The sequence below is a fragment of the Schistosoma mansoni genome, assembly GCF_000237925.1.
Source record: "Schistosoma mansoni, WGS project CABG00000000 data, chromosome 3 unplaced supercontig 0077, strain Puerto Rico, whole genome shotgun sequence".
NCBI classification, from domain to species: domain Eukaryota; kingdom Metazoa; phylum Platyhelminthes; class Trematoda; order Strigeidida; family Schistosomatidae; genus Schistosoma; species Schistosoma mansoni.
Genome location: NW_017386007.1, coordinates 969,708 through 994,344, shown reverse-complemented (window position 1 = coordinate 994,344; position 24,637 = coordinate 969,708). Strand labels below are relative to the sequence as shown.

At 38.4% G+C, this 24,637-nt stretch overlaps 3 protein-coding genes across 4 annotated transcripts in view; 1 reads left to right on the top strand and 2 right to left on the bottom strand.

Annotated features, from left to right (window-relative positions):
• The window catches only part of Smp_161590 (glycosyltransferase, putative), a gene marked incomplete at its 5' end in the record, with an annotated part of 13,743 nt that extends 6,884 nt beyond the window's left edge, over nucleotides 1–6,859 (bottom strand). The window contains 7 exons of the mRNA XM_018791390.1: nucleotides 1–37; nucleotides 2,680–2,948; nucleotides 4,137–4,240; nucleotides 4,291–4,488; nucleotides 6,351–6,524; nucleotides 6,555–6,687; nucleotides 6,725–6,859. The exon at nucleotides 1–37 is cut by the window's left edge and continues 184 nt beyond it. Coding sequence (XP_018645447.1) covers nucleotides 1–37; nucleotides 2,680–2,948; nucleotides 4,137–4,240; nucleotides 4,291–4,488; nucleotides 6,351–6,524; nucleotides 6,555–6,687; nucleotides 6,725–6,859 — 1,050 coding nt within the window. The remainder of the gene's footprint in view (nucleotides 38–2,679; nucleotides 2,949–4,136; nucleotides 4,241–4,290; nucleotides 4,489–6,350; nucleotides 6,525–6,554; nucleotides 6,688–6,724) is intronic.
• A 259-nt stretch (nucleotides 6,860–7,118) lies between these two features.
• Nucleotides 7,119–21,520, top strand: Smp_072790.1 (xpa-binding protein 1 (mbdin), putative; the record flags this gene model as incomplete). 2 transcript variants are annotated; one of them, XM_018791387.1, is made up of 8 exons in its annotated part: nucleotides 7,119–7,173; nucleotides 11,779–11,966; nucleotides 11,998–12,221; nucleotides 12,264–12,404; nucleotides 16,042–16,329; nucleotides 17,611–17,665; nucleotides 19,157–19,336; nucleotides 21,334–21,520. In XM_018791387.1, the coding sequence occupies exons 2-8, from the start codon at nucleotides 11,783–11,785 to the stop codon at nucleotides 21,390–21,392; spliced, it is 1,131 nt and encodes a 376-aa protein (XP_018645446.1). In that variant the 5' UTR covers nucleotides 7,119–7,173; nucleotides 11,779–11,782. The 2 variants fall into 2 exon arrangements, with proteins under 2 accessions (XP_018645446.1, XP_018645445.1); XM_018791389.1 differs by having other exon boundaries at nucleotides 11,779–12,221; nucleotides 21,334–21,392.
• A 2,266-nt stretch (nucleotides 21,521–23,786) lies between these two features.
• The window catches only part of Smp_161580 (hypothetical protein), a gene marked incomplete at its 5' end in the record, with an annotated part of 11,408 nt that continues 10,557 nt past the window's right edge, over nucleotides 23,787–24,637 (bottom strand). Inside the window, one exon of the mRNA XM_018791386.1 lies at nucleotides 23,787–24,010. Coding sequence (XP_018645444.1) covers nucleotides 23,890–24,010 — 121 coding nt within the window. The 3' untranslated portion in view covers nucleotides 23,787–23,889. The remainder of the gene's footprint in view (nucleotides 24,011–24,637) is intronic.

The window sequence follows — 24,637 nt, the reverse complement described above, 5'->3', positions numbered from 1 at the left end:
AATGAAATTCAAATATGTTCCCTTCAATGGTCTTTCTCTAAAATAAAAAAAAGAAAAAAATTCTCTGAAGAAGGTGCTTACACTGAGTGACGAAACATCAGAAAATTTAATTTTTCTACTCATTGGGATATTGACAAACATACACCAGGATACTGGAGCCTATGTGCGCTATTGATTTGGAATCAGGGTTTTTCTAATCACTACCTTCTCCTCGCAAAGTTGTTAATTACGAAATGAAAAGGACAAAAAGCGAATATCCAGTGCTTAAACACGGTTCGTGGATATAGAGTATACACTTAACAAAGTTGAAAAACTCTGATTCCAAATCATCAGTACACATGCGATTCACAAATAAATGAAATGATGAATTCTATTGACGATACTATTTTCGCTCATATTAGAAGCAAGACAATTTACACTATTATTATTATTACCATTATTATTATTATTTACTACGTCGCTTTTTCACCCCCTTTTATCCCCAATTTGTATAACCTTACTTTTTAACTTATGCAGCAGCTCGGTCTTGGTGGAAAATCTGTCCTATCTAAACGATCTCCAGTCACTGTCTAGTTGAAAGTGAATGCTTCCACCGATTACGAATACTGAAGCAGTCTTTCTGAAACCACGTACACCGTTCAAGCTGGCTTCCTTCAACGTTCGCACACTAATGCAGATCAGACAACAGATAGGGCTGACTATGTCTTTGGAAGGTCTTAATGTTGACGTTTGTTGTCTATCCGAGACCCGTATTCAAGACTCTAGTGAAGTATAACAAATTCGTTCTCCATCTGTCGCCTCGAAAAGCTTGTTTCACGTGCGCTTATCCGGGGACTCTGTGACATCTTCGTCTGGTCTTGCTGGCGTTGGTGTCGCACTAAGCGCTAGAGCTCAGGTAGCACTAATCGACTGGATCCTCATTAACAGTCGGTTATGTGCTGTTAGATTAGAAAGTTCCATCAAAGTGAGAAGAAACCGGCGTGAGAAACGGTGTCTTTTCGTCATCTCCGCCTATGCCCCGACAGATTGCAGCCCGGATGCAATCAACCATGAGTTCTACCATCAGTTAACAGTTCTTCTCCAGAAAGCGCGTTCGACAGATATTGTAGTATTAGCCGGAGACTTGAATGCACAGGTCGGGCGTCTAGGCACATAAGAGAGTCGTCTAGGTGGCCGATGGGGACTTGTTGGTCGCAGGACAGATAACGGGGACCGTTTGCTGCAACTGTGCACAGACCACAACCTGTTTCTGGCCAGCACTAACTTCCGGCACAGTCATCGCCGGTGTGCTACCTGGCGTCCTCCCTCTGCATCCCAAGCCTGGACTCAAATTGATCACATCGCGATCAGCTACCGCTGGCGTGTTATGTACAAGACTGCCGCTCCTTTTGGAGTACTTATCTGGAGTCTGATCATGCCCTGGTCTGCGCCAATCTCACCTTACTTTTCAGTGGCCGAAGGATTGACCACCACCAACGGATCGATGTTAGTAAACTGGCTGCAACATCTGTTGCAAGTAAGTATCGAACGGAGCTAGCTTCTAGGCTAGCTACCGTCCCACCGAAAAGTATAGATGAGCATTGGTTGCATCTTCACGACGCCATGAAAATGGCGAGTAAAGCCGCTTGCGGCTTCGCGAAACGTCCCGCTTACAAGCACTGGGTTTCTTCTGGCTCCTTACAACTGATGGAAGCCCGCCGGTCTACTCCGGGTGACCGTGAGTTTGACCACAAACGAAGGCTGTTACGTAATGAAATTGGGCAAAGCTTGCGTAAGGACCCAGAAGCCTGGTGGTCGGAGCATGCTAATGAGATGGAAGCAGCAGCTGCATCTGGTAACTGCCAGAAGCTCTTCCAACTCATCCGAGCCACTGGCAGCAAGAAGTCTGGTGTGAGTGAAACAATCTACGAGGATGATGGGATGCCAATCACTAACATCTCTCGACGTCTTGGACGATGGGCGGAATTTTTCGAAGGGCAGTTCAACTGGCCTGCTGCTCCGGCAACATCAACCAGTTTGTCCTGCCTCCCATGGCCGGTGACGACTGATCCACCAAACGAGGCGGAAGTCCGCAAGGAACTCCAACTCTTGAAACGTTACAAATCACCTGGCCCAGATGACTTACCTCCGGCTCTTTTTAAAGATGGTGGTGACTTTCTGGCTAAGGAACTGACTGTGTTGTTTGCAAAGGTTTGGGAGAAAGAAAGTGTTCCAACATCATGGAATGAGTCAATAGTCGTCCCTATCTTTAAAAAGGGTTCACGTTGTTCCTGCAATAACTACCGGGGGATAAGTCTACTTCTGATTGCGTCCAAACTATTGGCTTCTATCATTCTTCGTAGGTTGTTTAAAACCCGAGGACGATTGACTCGCGAGGAGCAGGGTTTTCTAACTCCCCTAGGCGGACTTTCCGTGTCCACCAACCCTGTTAGAGCGCCAGACATTCGCTTTTCGTCCTCTCAATTTCATAAACAACAGTAATGCCACGAGAAGGCAGTGAGTAGGACTTTCCTGGTACTATCAAGTCCAACCTTGGCACTGATACCTATTTAAATATTAGCTCATAATTAGGTTTTTTTTTAAAAAAATTATATTTTCCATAATACACTTTATTCTACGTTTTTGGAAGATGTCCAAATTATCTACATAAATATTGTAAAAGATAAACAAACAACTCACAAATAAACCCAAATCTCTGCTGCCGCCAAATTGAATACAGGTAATACATAAATAATAAAGCGTAATTCTTTATGAGGTAAGAAAGAATATAAGCCAACGAATGTAAAACCAACCAACAGTAATCCAGTAGACTTTAAATAGATTATATTATGTTGGTAACCAAAAATCTTTGGCAAAGGTATTAAGAGAATCCATATAAATAATAATATATAAGTGGATAAAAGTGATTTTGGTAATGCAGATGTGAAATACCAATGAAATGGATATATCTAAAGAATACATATTCAGAATATAGCATTTGATCAATAAGAATCCACAGAGAAAAAAACACAACTTATGTACGTTGTCCAATCAGAAAAATCTGAAATTGTTGAAGAGTGACTTTACGCGGGGTTAGTTCTTGACTTTGTCACCGACTTCGGTGGCTTGGAAATGTTCTACGAATGTCGTCCCAGAGAATTCCACGTCGTGCGTTATTTGCCGACTCTGGGACTGGTTAGAAAAAGCGGAGAGGTGGTCAGTGTATGACATGGTGTCGTGGTATGAAAGAAAGCTGCAAAGGGCTAGCTTCTGTTGGTCCTTCACGACTCCCTGGATGGTGCAACACAGTGGCTAGAGACGTTATCAGATACGGCTCGGAATAGAAGCCAGTGGCGATCCTGCTGAAACCTTCTTTTACTTTCTTCATAAAGAGTGGTTATAACTTTCTTAACTGAGAGAGTTCTTCTGGTTGTACATTTCAGTTCCCCTCATAATTACACTTCTCTTTCTTTTCATCCTTTTTTCTTCTTCTATATATACGCATCTTTCCCCTTTCTCCTCCCATTCTCATTATTTTGTGTGGCGCATATGTATCTGGTGTCCTTTTGTATCAATATGTATGTGTTTAAATAAATAAGTCTTGACTTTGTCTACGTACAATTAAGGCTAGAAAAAAGGTTAAAGTGAATAAATCCACAATCTGACTAGAAAATAATATGGTTGTAATCTATTTTGATCACTAACTATAATCTCATAGTATCTTAATAACTCTGCTATGCAGTCGTGTTATTTTCATGGTTACTTAGAATGATTAGAAGAGTAGACCTTACTAAATGGAGGGGTTATCTACTTGCTTCAACCTGATGAATATCTTTAGGTAAGAGATCAATCTCTAAAATATCAGATAAAGTGTTATTTTCAGTTTTCTTATGGGTAATCAAATTAATTAAAAGTGGGTTCGAATCTCACGAGGCGGGATCGTGGATGCGTACTGCTGAGGGGTCCCACAATAGTACGAAACGGCCGTCCAGTGCTTGCAGGTTTCCCATGGTGATCTAGCTTCAATTGACTCATGATCTCATCTATAAAATTACCAAAATCTCTACGAAGGCTCCTTCTGATAAATATCAATTCTGATTTTAAAAATGGTCAATATTATAGATAAAAGCCAAAACTTGATCAAAACAAAAGGATACTCCCCATTGTCCACTTTTATTTAAAATTGTATTGAAATAAAATACTTCAAATTCTGGCCAGATTAGTCTACCCCATAGTAGAGAATCGATTAAAACACTAGACCCTGTAAGGAAAATTTAGAAAGCATTGATAAATTACAATTCAAACACATACCGATACTGATGATAGTAGTTGCAATGATTGTCTTTAGCAGTTTCAGTCGAAGTTTAACAGATCCAGTGAACAGCCCATATAAAAGACATGGGCCAAATAGCAAAATTAATTCACTACGGAACACAAGAATTGCAATCCCAGCTGATGCAACAAATTTGGTTTCATTGCGAGTGATCAAATGACCCAACGAATACAAGACTAAAAAAGAAGGAGGATTCATAAACATATATATTTTTAGTTACTACTAATATTTTAGTTAAATAACCCATTTACAATGGATTGTGCGCTGAGTTCATTGTGTGACAGTTAATTATCCTAACCGAATGCTGTAAGCAAATTGGACTTGGAATGTTTCAAGTTAGGGCTCTAATGATTTAAGTTTAATACTAAAACCAGTTAACTACAGCTCTATATGATGAACAAAGTCGAAATCACAATGACTAACACACTTTCTGTTAAATTTCATTTAACAATAAGCGAACACAATATCCATGAAGCCAAGCAAACCAATAGTAACAAATTCCATTGAAGGAAGGTGACAAAAATACACCATGAAGCATCTTGAACTGGAGGGTGCTAACTATTAAATTGAAAACAAAAGTTTGACATGTTCTAAATGTTTTAGATATAACTTTATAAAATGCCAATTATGAGTAGTACTGAAGAGTTATAGAATAAATTGAGACGGTAGTTTGATGCTCCTTTTCTTTCATTAATCCCAGGGACATTAAATCATTTTGAAATAATCTAGTTCTCTAATTAGCCACACTAACTGTAAAAATTAGAACACAATAATCATAAAGTTCTAGGCTATACCGAGAAGTTTGAACTAAAATTGGTTTAAAAAGTTCATATTCACCTTTTACCAAATAAGTAAAGAAAAAACTCGTAGCTTTCCCGATACTAACAAATTGGAGTTCTAGACCGCTACACAAGCAACCAAAATAATTATAGGCACAGATGAGTGGTGGTTATCCCTGAGTTCGAGTCTCAAAGCGAACATTTAATCTAAGATACAGGTAAATCCGGCTGACGAGTCCCAAATAAGACGGGACGCATGTCCTGGATTCCACTGATAGCCACCATCCATCTCTGCTTATAATGCTTCTGGCTTAAGACAACATTGAGGCAATCCGCACAGGATGTACATATGTCAATCAGAGACTGATTAATTGCAAACCTAAAAACATCAATAAGAAGATTCAACTCAATCAATACAAATAAACCAAAACAATCATCTTTAGAAACATGTTCAATATCATGAAGATTAACTAATGCGATCCTTACTAAGCACAAGATAGAAACGTGATTTAATTTGACATTAGAAGACGATTTATATTCATCATAACTCGTAATTAGTGCGTAAACTCAATATGTTAGATTTCGCTGATTTAGACGGTGATAAACGAACCACAAACATGTTTTGATGGATACTTTATGCGATAGAAATGAGTGTTCTCAATCTTTACTAAGTAAACTATAGTATATATGCATCCCAAGTTAACTAATGAGTGTCGTGGTACATCAGTCCCTGAAAAAAATAGATTAGAGCATTATTTCTGAAAGAATGTGTATGATAAATCTATAAGAAAATGGGGAAAGTGGACAAGGCTGAAAAATATTATCTGACGTTATTCGTTTTGACAAAAGTTCACCATAAACTCATTCAGCAGGTACTTGCGGTTGAGTTTTATACTTGAGAATGAAAACAATATCAAATAAATGATTGCTGGGCAATCCAAAAATCTATCAGTGTTTTCTCTAGAAGCAACAATCGTATAAAAACTCAACAGATGCGAAATCAAGCCTAAAGATTACGTAGTTAGTAATCCTAACTTTAGATTTGATTTTCTATCCATTGTTTCTAAATGACTGGTGTTTCCAGAGAAAATACTGATACATTTTTGAACTGAACGACGACCATTTATTCAGTATCAATTTTATTCTTAATTGTAAAACGTACACAGTCTAGTCTTGATGAGGAACTAACTGAAAAGAAATAATTCTCTACGCCTGTCTTAAACATCTGAACGAGAAACAAATTTGACAATAAAACGTACCAAGTATGAAAGCATATGTGTTCGGTAGCGTTCGTGAGGCATAAAACGCCAAGTGGAACTGACTGCAGCAGATTATAAGAAGACGTATGCATACATGTTTTCCGAAGACTTTCTTCACGCAATGTGCGAAATTGATCATGCTCAGGGCCATTATTAATCCTAAGCATATTCTAACTAGGCAATAAGATTAGCAATATGTACTACCAATGTACTGGGAAATGAACCTATGCATTCCTAACAAAGTGTTTACGTAGACTAGCGGCGATACAATCCAGACAACAGACAAGCAACCCAGGAACGACCTCGGTACAACACCTGGAAAATAGTTATGATCGTACTGTGATTTCAACGTAGAAAATATCTTGTAAACACACCATAGATATGTTAGTTCGCAAATAGAGCAAGTCGTGTGAGGCTTGCATGCCGAAGCTTTCCTCTACTTTTGTGTAAGGACAGATGAGAACCAAAGTAATGACATATGCAGCAAAAAGAATTCCAATATTTTCCATGTTTTCTTGTTGCATGAGTAAGGTGTTGCTAAGACGGCAGTACCTGAAAAACAAACCTGCAATAAAATATGGAAGAACAAAAAGCAGAAACTAAAGTCCGACTCAATAGATGAAATCTACACGAATTTAGTAACTAGGAAGGTAAAGCCCGCAAACATTACGAGTACACTCGAATTCGATTACCTGTCGTCTACAACGACCTTGGACGCCAAATATGCCCTTGTTATACGGAATACCCGCCGTTTATCTGGAGCTCAAGGTCGTGGGGACAAGGGGAGTGGGAGATTTGAGTACAGTTACCTACTGTGCCGAAGGTAAGCTGAAGATAACATTTGCTTTGGAAATCGCTGATTATTTGCACCAATATGCGTACATTTGGTCTCTCTAATTTTCGGTTATTTGTCAAGCTGGATAATTTTTATCATCTCATTCCTTTCCTATCGAATCGTAAACGAATTGAATCCATTATCTCAACACGTGATCAAAGCTCCATCTGTCTGCGGTTTCCAAAAAAATTAGATCGACTATAAGAACACCATTGCTAAGACTATCACAGGCCACCTAGCCTCCTGTCCTTTCCAAACCGGGACATTTCAATTTTCAGACTTCACGAGGTTTGATCTTGATCATGGTCTACAATTTTTCCTCCTCTCAGAGAGATTTCGCCTAAATAGTCGACATCATAGAAGAACAACCAAATTTTCGCCCTCGTTTCCCCAAAGTTCTAAACCTCTCCTTAATTTCACCGTTATTTGTTTATTGGGCAGTGATAAGATTAGTAGGTTGGTTGACCTGGGTTAATCCGGCGAGACTAAAGAACATGGACGAGCCAATCAAAAGCTTTCGCGGGCTTTCAAGGTCACGGCGCTAAATTCGGTACCTGACGCTTACGTACGGTCGGTTTACAACAGATTTTAGAGAAAACATGATAATTAAGCATCTACAAGAGAAGTGATCATAAGATTTTGGCGCAAAATTCAACTATACATTTCTATAAATAGAGTTTTGGCATTATAGTTGATGTCAGTTCGTGATGAAAACCCTAAGTATAATTCCTAACCTTAACCAAGAATGTAAATCATAATTTGAATTCTTCACACAGGTTTATAACCCTCATTTAGTCCCGCCGTTAATCCTTGCAGCCTGTATTCTATTGGTGATCCATTTTGTTTTTAATGTGTTCACTAGTGGGTTGATGGCAGTTATTCGGTCAGGGTGTTCCTGCAGTTGGCTACATACAAATAAAAAAAAAGAAATCTTCGTCAGTGTTATTCCTCCTGTACGTAAATGACCTCCCTCGTCTACTATCGTCATCGGTCTTACTCTATGCTGATGATGTCAAGATATGGAGAGCGATACAAAGCAAGGGCGATAGCTTAGAACATCAAAATGACCTGGAGAGATTATCTGAATGGTCCCAAACCTGGCAATTGCCGATAAACACTTCCAAGTGTATTGTGATGCATATTAGCCACCAGGGTACAGATACATACACGATGAATAACACTGAGTTACCTATTGCCCAGGCACACAATGGCTTAGGCGTCATCGTTAGTCAAGACTTAAAGACTACTGCACACTGCCGTGCAATAGCCACCAAAGGTTTTAGGACTTTATGGTCCATACGCAGGGCTTTTAAGCATCTTGACGCTAAAACGTTTCTGACTTTGTATACAGTGTTCGTATGCCCTAAACTTGAGTACTGCATACAAGCAGCTAGCCCCTGCCTAAAAAAAGACATTGAACTCTTGGAAAGGGTTCAGAGAACAGCAACTAGGCTAATTCCCGGAATAGCGAAGCTCTCGTATGGTACTAGACTGACCAAGCTAAACCTATTCCCGCTGTCATATAGAAGAATCAGAGGCGACTTGATTACAGTTTTCAAATTGCTTAATGACAAATTTGCACCTGGTATGCCCTCATTTTTCTTGTCTTCCAAAACAGAAAATCTACGAGGACACTCCAAAAAAGTTCACAAGCCCAGAACGAATTACTTGTCAGCTGACTACCGACTTTCCCATCGAATAATCAACGAGTGGAATTCATTACCTCAGCACGTGGTTGAGGCTCCATCGGTCGACTCCTTCAAAAAAAAGTTGGATCAGCTGAGAGACCATTATTGCCAGGTCTAACACAGGCCATCAAGCCTCCTGTCCTTTCCAAACTGAAACTGTCTTTTTGAAAACGGGATCGCACTCTGAGATTAATTTATCTCGGCTTTTAAACCCTAGTTATAACTCAAAAACCGAGAACTCCCAAGAAGCTTCGAAATTTTGGGGAAATTTCATGGTACACCCCAAACCAGGGGAAAATTTGGGGATTTTTAGTCTCATTTCCTCAAAGTTTCTCCTTGGCGCTTCCCAAAAATTGGATAAAATTTTCCTTAAAATTGAGAGAGCTTCGTAAGACCTAATTGAAATGCCTTATCAGGTATCTTTCTGAAATCCATAAATATCACATCGACAGACAAACCACTATCTTAAGCTGCGGCGAGACTATAGTATAGTTTAGTCTCGCCGTTACACTAACAGGTCAGTAGTTAAATACAATGTGTTTCTTTCCATACTTAAATACAGGGCTAATTGTAGGATCTCAAATTCATAGGGAATTGAGTTTGGATAAGGGATATGTTAAATGACGTTGTAAGTGGTTTTGAAGTTATGTCCCGGAGGGATGACATCAATTGTAAATATAATCTGCCAGGGGCTGGGGACTTATCATTTTTAAGGCTACTAGGTAAAAACGGCTATCTTAGTTGCAAGCAACGACCCCTTGTTCGTCTTAACAGTGAGGTTATGAGAAGTATTGACAACATCTTCGGAGTAGTACTCATTGAAACGGTTTAATAAACCAACTCTGATCATATCCGGTCCAGTTAGTGCGTCTTGACTCTCGTGCAACAGGGACAAATCCTATCACTGCTTTGTCCTCCTGTCAATATACGGGAAAATTCGTTATACGCGAGTAGTTATCGTGTGCCAACTACATTTCATAAGAAATGAGAGTTTTAGAGATAACCGTTTTACACATACTCCAGATCTTTCGGTGCCCACACTTGAATGATTCGTGGTCGTTCTTTTAAAAATGAATCACAAAAGTTTTCTACACCGCAGTAACTATCGAATTTCCTTATCAATCCATGGAGATAGATATGATAGCTTATATGTATTTTAAGATGTGGCAAATGATTTTGTCACATCTTATAGTATGGCTTTGAACTTATCCCATCATGTCCAGTCTAATTATTTATACTAACTAACCAATTTTTGCGATAGCATGACTCCTTGAATGTTTGCCCGCCAGATATTGAGATGGGGTAGAACAGGTTCATATGGTGTAATGTTTTCTAAGCCTGAAATACAATGCAATTTGATCACTGTTCTCTACAGGATAGGAGCTAAATTTTCGTTAAATTATAATGGTGAGTGGGCCCCAAAATGCTCTGGTACGTCCGAGGGTAGAGAGAATTCGCTCTCCCTGTCAAAATGCTCTCACATGACCACGCATATACAGTCACTGACAGAGAAGTCCAACTCACTGCCTTCTCGTGGTGGGGGTGTTGTTTACGGAATTAGGATAAATAAAGGCGAATGTTCAGTGCTTAAACCGGGTTCGTGAATATGGAGGATCGACCTAGAGGATTTGGAAAACCCTGATTCCAAACCAATGGTACACACAAGCTCTAGGATCCTGAGGGAACAAATGGCGTATGAACCTATCGTTGGTGACCGGCTACCATGGGACTTCTCCTAACTTTGCTCCACTACTTTGTGGATTAGAACTTTAGGTCGAAGGCTCCGGATGTGGCCCCCTAAGAAAACCACTCGATTCGGTTTGGACACTCGGGCAGTATCACAGCCCTCACACAAACCAATGATGACTGCTACTTACCTCATTGTTATTTTGTGGCGCATATCTATTTGGTGCCCCCTTGAACCAATGTTTATGTGTTCAAATAAATAAATACTAATGATCAGTGGAGACAAGGTCCAGCACTGGTGGCTCTTTTTTAAGTTAAAATATGTCGGTTTTGTGATACATTGTATTAATGTACATTGTAAACTAATTGACGGTAGGTGGCTGTCGAAACATCCACTTGAAGTTGCTAGCTCTGATCAATTAATTTGCTACCTTGAAATTTTTGATGCCGAAACAGCAATTAAGCTAATTATAAATACATAAATGTGTACCAGAAAGAAACTTCAGCTAGTGATTGTCGAGGTAACCGATGTATAAAAAACACTTTACAAACCCAAATATATCTAAAACCGTTAATTGTGGGTTTGAATCTAAGCCCTCGGTAAAATAAACGTAACACAAAATAAATAATTTAAAACAGGGGATAGTTTATTGCTTTTTGAACTCGTGCTACTTTGTGTAGAGCGTTTACGTTATATTAAAAGGGTAAATGGCTTATTGTTCTCCGAAAGCTTCATTGTTTGCAGTTTTGCATGATGTCAAGATGGTGTCCACTCTCAGTGGTTGAGTCGTTCGACTTCCAGCCACTATGTTGTGGCTTCAAACTCCACGCCTTTTTTCCGTTTGGACTACTGGATAGTTTCTCTGACCCTCACACTTAGAGTGTGGCTCAAAGCCGTGTTTACGAATCTGTATATGGTAATTTAAAATTATCGATCAATGCCTTCGCATGTTGTTTCCAGTCACTGGGAAAATGATTGGTCCAATCCATAACAGTCAACACTGAAGCTTTGCTGGTTCATTCTAAGACTCATGTGAAGTACCTTATCGAAGACTGTACTAAAATCCTTAATAGTTGAATTCACCAGAATACTTTTTACACTAGTCTGTAAGGATGTTCAGTCTATTGATATTACCAATCCGTGTTCATCATTGACAGTATTATCACATCACTAATTCTTCCTTGATCCTATTATTTTCACTTTAATCATCCTCTCAAGAATTATGAATCAGCTTGAGCAAGATTTACGAACTAAACCGATTTGTCTAATTGTCCTTGGTATGGCTGGCTCAGGCAAAACGACATTTGTAAAGAAGCTAAATGAGTATTTAACAGTTTCATCAAATTCGTCGTATACAATTAATTTAGACCCAGCAGTCCATCATATTCCGTACAATCCTAACATTGGTAAGTCTCAGTTTACTGGTAATGTTTAAAGATATTCGCGATACTGTCAAGTTTAAAGAGGTTATGAAACAATATGGTTATGGACCAAATGGAGCTATTATGACATCGTTGAATTTTTTCGCTTCACAATTTCATAAAGTTGTGGATATAATTAACAACAACTCCGGAAAGTATTCCTATGTAATAATTGATACGCCTGGACAAATCGAAGTGTTTACATGGTCTGCTTCAGGAAGTATTATTACAGAACTATTAGTAAGTTGAATTTTATATTGGTTAATAAGTGTTTATATTTAGGGCAATTCTTTTCCTACTCTGATTATCTACGTAATGGATACTCCACGAAGTCACAATCCTATCACATTCATGTCTAACATGCTCTATGCTTGCAGTGTGTTGTATAAAATGCAACTTCCGTTTATATTAGTTCTCAATAAAGTAAGCATTGTATAATTGCTGTTGGATTTTAAAAATCTCTTTTTGACCCATTTTATGTATCTATTACTATGATTCTTTATTTATTAAATATTACTTTGATTTCATTTGTTAACTATAAAATCCTTTTGAATGACATGGCTCAAAAACGTTTGCAATGGCGAAGGTGCATCCACTCTTTGTGTTCTGCCAAATTCTAATCTTCTGAATTCTTCATGTCCCTATCTTTATTTTCTTTTCAAATTTATTTCACTGGATTATACTCCTTGAATAACATCTTCAAACCCTAATCTTTCACATTGCTACTTAAAATCTTACTACTTCTACCACTATAGGATTTGAATCGACAACTTCATCTCTGTGCTAATGTGGTATGGCAACTTGAACTGGTGTACCTACGTACGAAGTTGTACGTTGTGACAGACTGACTGACTGACTCACAAAACTTATATCGATTATAAATGATAAGTTACTGAGTATGTTACAGCTCAGCTTAATAAGTCTTCGGATATGCTGAAGAATTTCTTTTTAGTGTAGGATAGGAAGTGAAAGCATTTAAACCCCATCATTCTTTTTAATCCACCCTACTACTATTATTATCTTTATACATTCAAACTAGTGCTCGTAGATCCAAAGAATTATTTTCATACTACTATCCGATAACTTTAAAATATTCTACATTCTTCCATTACAGTACAACAACTAAAAATTGAATTAATCAGCTTTGGAAACGTGAAACGCATTCTTCGCTTTGAATAATTTAAGCTGACTATTTGATTCAAGCGATGTATTTAACTAGACAATAAGGTCATGTTAGCGCAGTAAAATTTAATGTTCTCCAATCCTGTCGGCTACATATAACACAACTTCTTGTATAGAGTTCTCAATGCAACCCCAAAAGGTATAAGTTGATGAATGTTAACTATGAATCCCATTATTATTTATGTTCCTTTGGCTGACCTGTTAATTGGAGATATAGTTCAGTGGTTTTAACATCCAACTACTAATAATGACACTACCTGTTCAGACTGTCCTCCCTTACTTCAGTCCCGACCATTGCCGCTACCTTGACGTGGTGATCGGGCTTGCCTATCGTGATGAACCATTCGGGTTATACCGGCTGGAATGATCATCCCTCAAGGCCCTACCATGCCAGGCAGGTCGGTTAAAGAATGGTAAGACCAAAAGCAGCGAACCCAAGTCCGAAGGCGAAGTCATACTGCCAACTGTACAGAAGTGTGACGGCAGTAAGGTGTTTCTTTCAAACAACCAGCATAACAGAAATGCTGTCTTCCTACAAGGAGGGTTGGGGTTAGAAAAGGTCGACCCTAAAAATGCACACCTCGCTATATCCCACGGATATCCGTCTCCGGCAGTAAGGTCCCAACAAGTGCGAAGCTAACACAAAAATTACCTACAAAATAGTTGTGTGTGACCGGCCTCAAGCAGTTGCTCTTTGAGCACTGCGGTCACGCCCTCAAGTCACTAAGACCAACTCTAACCGAAATTCCTTTTCAGATGCTTATAGAACAACTCTTCTACGGTAACGAGGAAGGGGTGACTGCTCTCATACCTCTAACAGTACTCAAGACCAATTTCCCCCTCCTTACATTAGTATAAATGTTTGAATAGTGTTATTATATCTCACTTAGGTGAGTTCATCTCAAAGTCTAGTAAAAAAACTTCCTAAAAAGCCATAAATTTAGTTTATTGGGATACCACTCACTGATAATGATCTAGCATTGTGGACATGCATTGAGTAATTTAGGTGAACTACAGAAAATGAGTAATAGTCATTTTTCTTTCTATTAGTACGAATGCTGGTTAACTTGTATCGCCCAGAAAAGTGCTTTCTCGTCTTCAAATAAAATAACTGTGTTGTCTATGTCCTACAAACGTCAAATCACTATAATATATCAGTTTCTGAAAAACGAAGTGTAAGAGAATTGTTTAAGTCTGTCCTTCCTAAATGCAGAAGTGAATTGTTGGAGATTTAGTCCGTTCACTTTAAAAAAAATGCTCCATTCTCCTCATTAAAACTAACATGATGAAACAAATGCTTCCCTGTTTCGTAACAGAAGGGCACGATAAGTCGAATGTACAAGTTTACTTACTTACGCCTGTTACTCCCAATGGAGCAAAGGCCGCCGACCAGCATTTTTCTGGTTGGCGTTTTTTTAGCGAGTTGGTTTTCTACGGGATAGGGTCGCTAACCCCATGCCCAACCCTGCTTCTTTACCCGGGCTTGGGACTGGCAGTAGCCCCTGGAGAAGCTACAGGCGGAGTTAAATGTACAAGTCTTCTGTCATTATTTATGAGCTCTTTAGCTGGCAAATGTTTAAAATTGCTCCTACTTAATATAGCAATAAAGTCAACTTAATTATAATCGAACTAAGCATTTATAGATTTATTTGTCACTTAATTTTAGACATAAGATCGTCACGTAACTGGTTCAGATTGCATTTAAAAAAATCACAAAGTTTATTATCAGATGATAACTAAGGCATTGGTCTAATTCTTAGATTTAACTAATGAAAAACATTTTACGACGGAATCCAATATAACTGCTAATATCGTAAATGACAATACAACATTCAACCGTTTCATCATCATATATTTGAAAGAGGTTAACGTAGCCAGTAATCCATCCTTCTTGTTTGAGAGAATACTTTAGGACATTGTATACCTATTAGTTCCATGGAGAAATAACAACGGACTTGGATATATCAATGCTGCCAAGGTTGGACTTAATAGTTTCAAATACATTAAGCATTAGGTAGAAAGTTAAAAAACGTTGAGCGATACAGATTTAAATATCTAAGTGAATATGTATTTGATGCAGGAGGTTCCCATTTGTCTTGTTGATGGGTGTCTCCGAATGCCCTGGTACGGCCGAGAGTGGGGAGAGTCTGCTCTCCCTCTCGAAACGCTCTCACATGGCCACGCGTATATAGCCTCTGCCAGGGAAGTCCTACTCACTGCCTTCTCGTGGCACTACTGTTGTTTTCGAAATTGAAAGGACGAAAAGCGAATGTCCGACGCTTTAACCGGGTTGGTGGATATGGAGGGTCCACCTAGAGGAGTTGGAAAACCCTCATTCCAAACCAATGGTTCACATGGGCTCCAGTATTCTGAGGGAACAAATGGCGTATGAATCAATCGTTGGTCACCGGCTACCATGGGATTGCATCTCCTTACGATGCTCCACTTGTGGATCAGACCTCTAGGTCGAAGGCTCGGGGTGTGGCCCCTTAAGAAAATCACCTGCTTCAGTCTGGGCACCTGGTCAGTATCACAGCTCTCACACAAATCAAATGAGATTTGTGTGTGGCGCATATATATCTGGTGCCACTTTGTACCAATATTTATGTGTTTAAATAAATAAATATATGTTGATGGGTATCCATACTTATGAAATCTGGTTCTATCAAATCCTGTTGATTCCCTACAGAATCAAGTATAATTATGTCACACTTCTGTCCAACCCAATTCCCGAATGTAAATGGGATTGTGTATTTTAGGGGTTTACCAATAGTTACTATTGTAATTGTTATTTCCGTAAAATATTCTTATGAACTCAGGTATAAATAATGAATTGAACATATTTTTTGCATTTTATCTTTTCCACTTTTTTTGTAAGACTGATATTATAGACTGTGATTTCGCTATCCAATGGATGAGGGACTTTGAAACATTTCAAGATGCTCTAGCTGGTCATCATCAATCAACTGATGGACCGTCTGAATTAGAAGGTGATAATCCTTGTCCTGGGACATCACCATACATGAATAGTCTGGTTCATTCTATGTCATTAGTATTAGATGAATTCTATAGTACTTTGCGTTGTTGTGGTATCTCGTCGATAACTGGTGAAGGCATGACAAAGTTTGTGGAAGAGATTGATGAAGCCAAAGAAGAATACTTTAAGGTTTGTGATAATTCCTTACATAAATAATTTTGTGTTTATAGGTGATAATTATATGTTTTAAAGTATTATCAAGCTGTTACGTTGTAAAATGACTATTACTGATCAGTGTTGAGAACCCGCTTTGATCTATTTTCATTATTTGGAGTCTCAAGATGGAAGATCCCAAACTCGCCTTGTTCACTATTTAATTCCCTCCTTGTTTCGTAGTATTTTTCCTGTCCTTATCATCATCCCTTATACAACTTCGTCTTTTTTCTGTGCGGCACCAATCTTGACGACTCGAACCCATGAAGTTTTCTTCTTCGTCTCCAAACTACTTATTCGAACTTTCAGTGTGTGAGCCCCATGTCAAGTCAAACAGGCTTCATAAGCTAGGAATCTAGAATCTCGCGCCACTGACAAATACGGTATCTCCTAAACTTGGATACGAAATCCAAGTTTTGCCATTCATTTGACCCACCTATTCAATATGGAAGACCAGAGTGATTTACCCTTTGTGTACCTGGAGACTCAAGTGCTACTTCTCGTGGCCTTAATTGCGTAGGAACAGCATTAAGCTAAGAAGCAGAGCAGACTCTTGTGTTAGATTTCCGCAGACAGTTGATTGTGCGCTGTCCAATCGAACTGAACAGTGAGAACTAGAAATGGTAGAAACACACGTCATTGCGATTCTAATACATCGAAGACAAAGCTTAGTTTTTCTGACAACTTAGATTATTGTTATTTAATGGATCATTGATACTACATTCTTTCAATCAAGCTAATGTGATATTCCAAGTTGGGGCAACACACATCTGTCCCAGGTTCTAAGTTGATATGTGTTTCTGTTTAGATGAAGTGTCATTGTAGTATTCTTCTTTTCATTTACTTATTTATATTCCGAAGATAGAAAAATTGATATCCCACTATTCTGAATACATAGTAATAGACCCTCTTGGATTTTATGCAGCATTTTTCTTGTGTGTTCGTATTTCCACCCGAATTTCATAGTGTCCGCTGTATACTATAATGTAGTCTCTCTTGTTACTCTTCCAAAGCCTCTGTTCATCTTTCTATGGGAACGATAAAGCAGCCGTTTACGACTGCGATGAGATGGCTTTTGTGCCTATCGGAGATGATAAGGTTTAATTTGTTTCGGTGTCTAAAATCTAACTTCATAGTGAAGGAATACCGGTAAGCAGAAAATTGTTTCTTTTTATCTACATCATAGCTAGTAGGTATCATAATTTCCAAAAGTTTGTCACTATATGATAGATCTTATTATCTTTTATACATTAACAGATAAATCTTCCAAGTTTGTATGCTAAACAAGAAAAAAACAAGCAAAATCCAAGCGGTAAGTTGGTATTATATATCCTAAAAAGCAGATTTTATGCAGTAAGCAGTGGACTATACATACTGTATAAGATTCTAGCACACAACTCGATGTACTAATTAATTCCAGTGAAACATGGTTCGACATTGTAACTTAGGGATCTAAATTGGCGTTATAGGTGTACCATTCAAATAATGTGATAAAAATCTATAAAATCTTATCATTATGCATTTTTCCTGAGAATTGTATGACTAAGTTAGTGTGTAAGACTATTCATTCCTTATCAGATTACCGGGAGACTCACTTGTTGACTTAAAATACGCCGATGACATAGTTCTATTTGGTGAAGACGCTGACAAAATGCAGAGTATTCTGACCACTATAAGCAACAATGCAGGCATGTTCGGGATGCGATTCTCTCCCTCGAAGTGCAAAATGTTACTTCAGGATTGGGTTGCATCGACACCTGAACTAATGATAGGGAGTGAAGTAGTTGAGCGTGTTGACAGCTTCACTTATCTTGGGAGTCTCATCAGCCCTTGTGGTCTGGTGTGTGACGAAATCTCAGCACAGATACAGAAGGCTCGTCTAGCTTTCGCCAACTTGCGTCATTTATGGCGTAGGCGAGATATCCGTCTAGGAAGAACAGGACGGGTTTACTGTGCAGCAGTTCATTCCGTCCTATTTTATGGCAGTGAAACATGATCGGTAAGAGTAGAGGACATTTGTAGGCTACTAGTATTCGATCATAGGTGTCTTCCAAACATTGCTCGTATATCCTGGGACCAGTGAGTAAGCAATGCAGTTGTTAGGAAACGGGTACTAGGTAAAGATAGCAAATCGATTAGTGAATCAATGGAACTTCATCAGTTGAGATGGCTGGGACACGTGTTACGTATGCCCAACCACCGACTGTCCCGACGTGCAATGTTTTATGGTGTAGGAGTAGGTTAGAAAAAAGCTAGGGGCGGCCAGACCAAAACATGGCACAAATCTATGAAGTCACTGACAAGTGGACTGAGCCATATTGGTAGGTGTAGATTACCTGGTTGGGATTCGCGAGATGATAGCAATCGATGGTTAGAGACCTTGAATGACATGGCTCAAAATCGTTTGCAATGGCGAAGGTGCATCCACTCTTTGTGTTCTGCCAAATTCTAATCTTCTGAGTTCTCCATGTCTATATTTTTTCTCTTTCGAAATTTATTTTATTGTATTATACGCCTTGAATAACATCTTCAAACCATAATCTTTCGGATTATTGCTTATACTCTTACTAATTCTACCACTATGAGATTTGAATCGACAACTGGATATCTGTGTTAATGTGGTGTAGCAACTCGACCTGATGTGCGTACGTACGAAGTTCTACGTTGTGACTGACTGACTGATTCCTTATCAGATTATTATGGAACTAGTATCCTTTTTCAATTATTAATATTCTTAATCTACTTAACAAAGATTGTTTTTAAGTTATAACTCATCAGATTCTCATGCTTGTTTTGCATTCAGATAAATCTAGTAAGTCTCACTCATCTAAACATGGACCAATGCTTTTGGATTTGGCTGGTAATGATGACGAAGCTGAAAATGATCCACTACCTGATGTTGATGGTATAGAAATTCGTCCGCACAGTGATTCAGATGATGATGATGAATTTGTGGAATCAAAAGATCTCACATCTATTCAAAGTAGGTTTTAGTTAATTTATGAGAATTTTAAATGACAACAAAGCGCTTAGTCTTTAAAATCCATCCTGAGGAGATTGTCTATCAAATTACGAGATTCCATATTAAGGCACATATGTACTCTGATATATTCAAATGCAACAAACAGGACAACCGGTATGATGTTAAGTTGTGTTTATCTATTTGGGAATTAATATTTATTTATCTGAACACATAAAGATTGGTATAAATGCACACCAAAATGTATCTGCGCCACACATATCATTGCATTTATGTGTGGGCTAGAATACTGCCTAAACCAAAGCAGAAGGTTTTCTTAGGAGACCACCACTCAGCCTCTAACCTAGAGATCTGATCCACAAGTTAGTGGAGCGATGTTAGGAGATGCAGTCTCATGACAGTCTGGGACCGAAAATCGGTCTATATGCCATCTGATCTCTCAGGATCCTGGAGTTCATGTGGACTGTTAGTTTGGAATCAGACTTTCCAACTCCCTTAGGTGTATGCTCCATATCCACCAACCCGATCTAAGCACTGGACATTCGCTTTTCGTCCTCTTAATCTCGTAAACAACAACTCCACGTGAAGGTAATGAGTAGGACTTTTTTTTCAGTGCGTTTCTATATATGCGTTGCTACATGACAACACTTCAAGAAGGAGCGGACACTCCTCCCCCAGCTGTACCAGGGCATTCGGAAAACTCGGAGGCCGCAATACTAGCGTTCCACCAAGCATTAAGATCTTCCTTCACCCCTCTGTAATAAAAAACCCACCACAAAAGGTGAGTTCTGTTTCCTAATTGATAAATAAACAGCCAACCTCAAATTGGAAAATCATGGTTTTGAAGCGTAATAAAAAATAACAGACAACGTCACGTACAGGCATAATGGAGATTAGACTCTATCAAAACCAGGGCAGTAAGGCATATTATGTGTAAAAAAATCTGAAATCATGTTATCATAATTTCCTTGGTGTACTTTAAGCTGTAGATTTCAGGTTTACTGCTTCAAATGTTCTTCCTACATATAATGTTCTATAACCTAATATACTGATTTTGGCAATCATTTTGGAAACTTCAATTAATACATAGCGAAATAAGTAGTATTTATAGTAGTATATATATATATATATGGCACGTTTGCTTTGTGCCAGAATTCAAACCATTTAGTAGTAACATCTGTTATATCGATTGAGTGAGTGCGTGCCCTGTTAATATATGACGTTATAAAACCGCTTATCAGGGAGCAGTGAATTATCGATCAGAGCAATGATACACAAAAGCCGTATAAGCAGTCTTTTGAGTACTTATCAGTCTTGCTTTCTGCCTAGTCTAACCAGTTAAGTCCAGAACATCAATAACAGCTTCTGCAATATGAATCATTATTCTCAAACATACTGGGTTTATATACCAAACAAAGTGACCACATCTAACCAATAAAATGGAAAATAACATGTGTACAAGATTTAGCCAAATGTGGCTGTGAATAGGGGGAACAGTAACTAATGGACTGGGGATAACTCAAGAATGGTAAATCGTATAATAATAGTCTATAGGTCAAAATAAAGCTTATAATAAGAGGGACACGAATAAGAATAGTTTAGTTACTTAACAATTATAGAATAGAGGGGGTTTTGTAGAGAATTTAGTATTTTCATAGTTGAAATCATGAGTCAATTGAAGCTAGACCACCATGGAAAACCTGGAAGCACTGGACGGCCGTTTCGTCCTATTATGGGACTCTTCAGCAGTGCGCATCCACGATCCCGCACTCGCGAGATTCGAACCCAGGACCTACCAGTCTCGAGCAAGAGTCCTTAACCGAATAGGAAATATACATATTACATTGGTCCATAAATAGTCCTCAGAAGTTACCATTCATAAATCTCTTTAGGATATAACAACATCTAAATAATACAATTTATACCATCTATAATATAAAACTTTAAATAGTAGTGTAATCATCATTATACTGATGTTTGTTTATTTTACTTAAATTTAGATAAATTTCAACAGTCATGCTCTGTTGATCCTGTTAGTTCTACGAATTGTGAAAATTAACCGCCCCCCTTTCTATAAACGGCAATAATGATTTTGTACAAAATATTTGAGATTACTTTTTTGTGTTGAGATTATAACATTCCTATGATTAATGTTACCTCTTTTTTTAAATATACGTTTCAACGTTGATTGCAATAACATTTTGTCAAGAAATCTATACAAGATTACTTATTTAAACACATAAATATTAGTACAAAGGGGGCACCAGATACATATGCGCCACACAAATCTCATTTGATTTGTGTGGGAGCTGTGATACTGCCCAGGTGCCTAAACTGAAGCAGGTGGTTTTTTTAGGGGGCCACACCCGGAGCCTTTGACCTAAGGGTCTGATCCACAAGACAGTGGAGCATCTTAAGGAGATGCAGTCCCATGGTAGCCGGTGACCAACAAATGGTTCATACATTATGTTTTTCCTCAGGATACTAGAGCCCATGTGCACCATTGGTTTGGAATGAGGGTTTTCCAACTCCCCTAGGTGGACTTGCTGTGTCCATCAACCCGGTTAAAGCACCGGACATTCGCTTTTCGTCCTGGAGTTAATTGCATACAACTAACGCCAAGTTAATTAATAGAAGTATATTATCTGCGATATGATCACTAATAATTCCTCGTCAAAGTTGTATTACTTATGGTATGCATATTACTGAAATAGTTGATAATGGAAATCTTTCCTGATACGAAAACGTCATTGCATTGAAGTAATTATTTGGAAGAAACTGTATTGAAGAACATTTTATTTGATGTGCATGAACCTAAATAAACTAACCACTTTTTTTGTTAATCTTAAATGGTCGCAATGTTCCTTATAAGATTGGTTGAATGTATTTGTTTAGTGAATAAATAATGTAGTCGCGTTCATCTCACAATCGAAAAAGTCAGGTCGAGAAACAGCAGATGATATTTTGTTTACTTGTGACTGGCTATCAATTACTTGGTTAGTTGGAAATGGTTCATCAGTTCGGCAATTTTCAAAAGTTCGTCTGATGCAATATAACAAAATTTAAATTGATATAGTTAATTTTTCGATGAAAAGTCTCCATAAAATTTTATTTCAAAGTCCCCCAAATGCCTTGGTACGTCCGAGAGTAGAGAGAATTCGCTCTCCCTATCGAAATGCTCTCACATGACCACGCATACACAGCCACTGTCAGAGAAGTCCAACACACTGCCTTCTCGTGGGGGGGATGTTATTTACAAAATTGCGAGGAAGAAATGTGGATATCCGACTGTTTAATCGGGTCGGTGGAAACGGAGAGTCCACTTAGGGGAGTTGGAAAACCCTGATTCTAAATCAATGGTGCACATGGGCTCCAGTATCCTGATGGAACAAATGGCGTATGAACCAATCGTTAGTGACCGGCTACCATGGGACTGTATCTCCTCATCATGCTCCACTGCCTTATGGATCAGACCTTTAGGTCAAAGGCTCCGAGTGTGGCCCTCTAGGGAAACCACCTGGTTCAGTCTGGGCACCTGGGCAGTATCACAGCCCTCACACAAATCAAATGAGATTTGTGCTGCGCATATTTATCTGGTGCTTCCTTGTACCAATTTTTATATGTTCAAATAAATAAATTCAAAGTCACCACTTTAACGTGACAAGTGGATGTAACGTTTTCCGTACTAAATAATCATATTCAGAATATCGTACATTTAGATAACTTAATATTACCGTTTTCATGGCAACACGTTCGGTGTGTGTATTGCTACCTGTATTCTAAACGAAAGTAGGAGTTAAACTAGTCTCACATTCGTATTGAACGATTTTTGAAGACATACTGGAGTCCCTTCCAAACTTATTTATTAGACTGTACGAACATATATATTGGTTTACTTGCTTATATGTAGAAACTTATCGTCGCTGATATGTACAGTATAAATTTCTTGTTTAGAATGAAGATTTTTATGTTTAGAGTTAATTTTACATTTATGGTTCGAGCTTAGCTCCAAAGGTAGAGATTTAATCAATTCGTAGTTTCTAGACAATCCGACCTTGAATATTATTAGGTAATACAACTGCTTCTTATTTATTGCGCCTTGAGCAGTGGAACAGTGATGAAAGTCTAAACGAATTATGCACCATTGTTAGAAAAAAATTACTCGAATAAATATCAACTGCGTACCGCTAACTATGAGTATGAACTGCATTTTTTTCGCAAACCCATTAATTGACACCTTTAAATGAGACTCTTCAGCAGTGCGCACTCGCGAGCTTCGAACCCCGGACCTACCAGTCGCGCCAGAGCACTTAACCGATAGACCAGTACTTCCAGGTTTTTCATGGTGGTCTAGCTTCAATTGACTCACGCCTTCAATTATGAAAATACTAAATCTCCACAAAACCCTTTCTGATAACCTTTAAATGAATTTAAAAAAAAACAACTTTTATTTCAAATTCTATTCATACAACAAAAAAAAAACACCATATGATTTACAAGTTTCAATTGTAAGAAGGAACATCTGAGAACATGCATTTTGTAAGAGTCGGTACTGTTTATTGTAGTCCTAAAATGGAGTTAAGCACATGAACTACACCCAGAATTACAGGTTGCCATGCGACCAAATACCGTACCCAATCTAATAGATTTCCGTATAGTAAATGTGGTTTATCCCATCTAATATTACAGAAATGTTAAGAAAGTTAATCACATCAAGTTTTACTACTACAACTTTACTGAACTTATAAACTTTTCGAAACAATTAGTCCTTTTAAATTCACTTGGTATTGTTTGTTTGAATCTTCTCATTGAGGTTTAGGACTGCAATTGATCAGTCTGTTATTGGCATATATGCATCCTGTGCGTATTGCCTCGATATAGCCTTAATTTACAAGCATTATAAGCAAAGATGGATAGTGGCTAGCAGTGGAAGTCAGAACGCACGTTTCGTCCTATTTGAGACCCGTCAGCTGGATGTACCTGCATCTCAGAGTTGATGTTCACTCTGGGACTCGAACCAAGTACCTTACGCTTCAAAAAGTGGCTATCAAGACTCAGTAGCTGAGTGGATAACGCGATGGCGTTTGAAGCTAACGGTACTGGGTTCGACTCCCAGAGTGAACATCAATTCTGAGATGCAGGTACATCTAATTTTCGAGTCCCAAATAGGACGAAACGCGCGTACCAGATTTCACTGCTATCCACCATCCATCTTTGCTTATAATTAGTCCTTTTGATAAATATGGATAGCGCAATAAGACTAACAAGAATATGCGAGTTAATAACGCAATGTATTCCAAATAA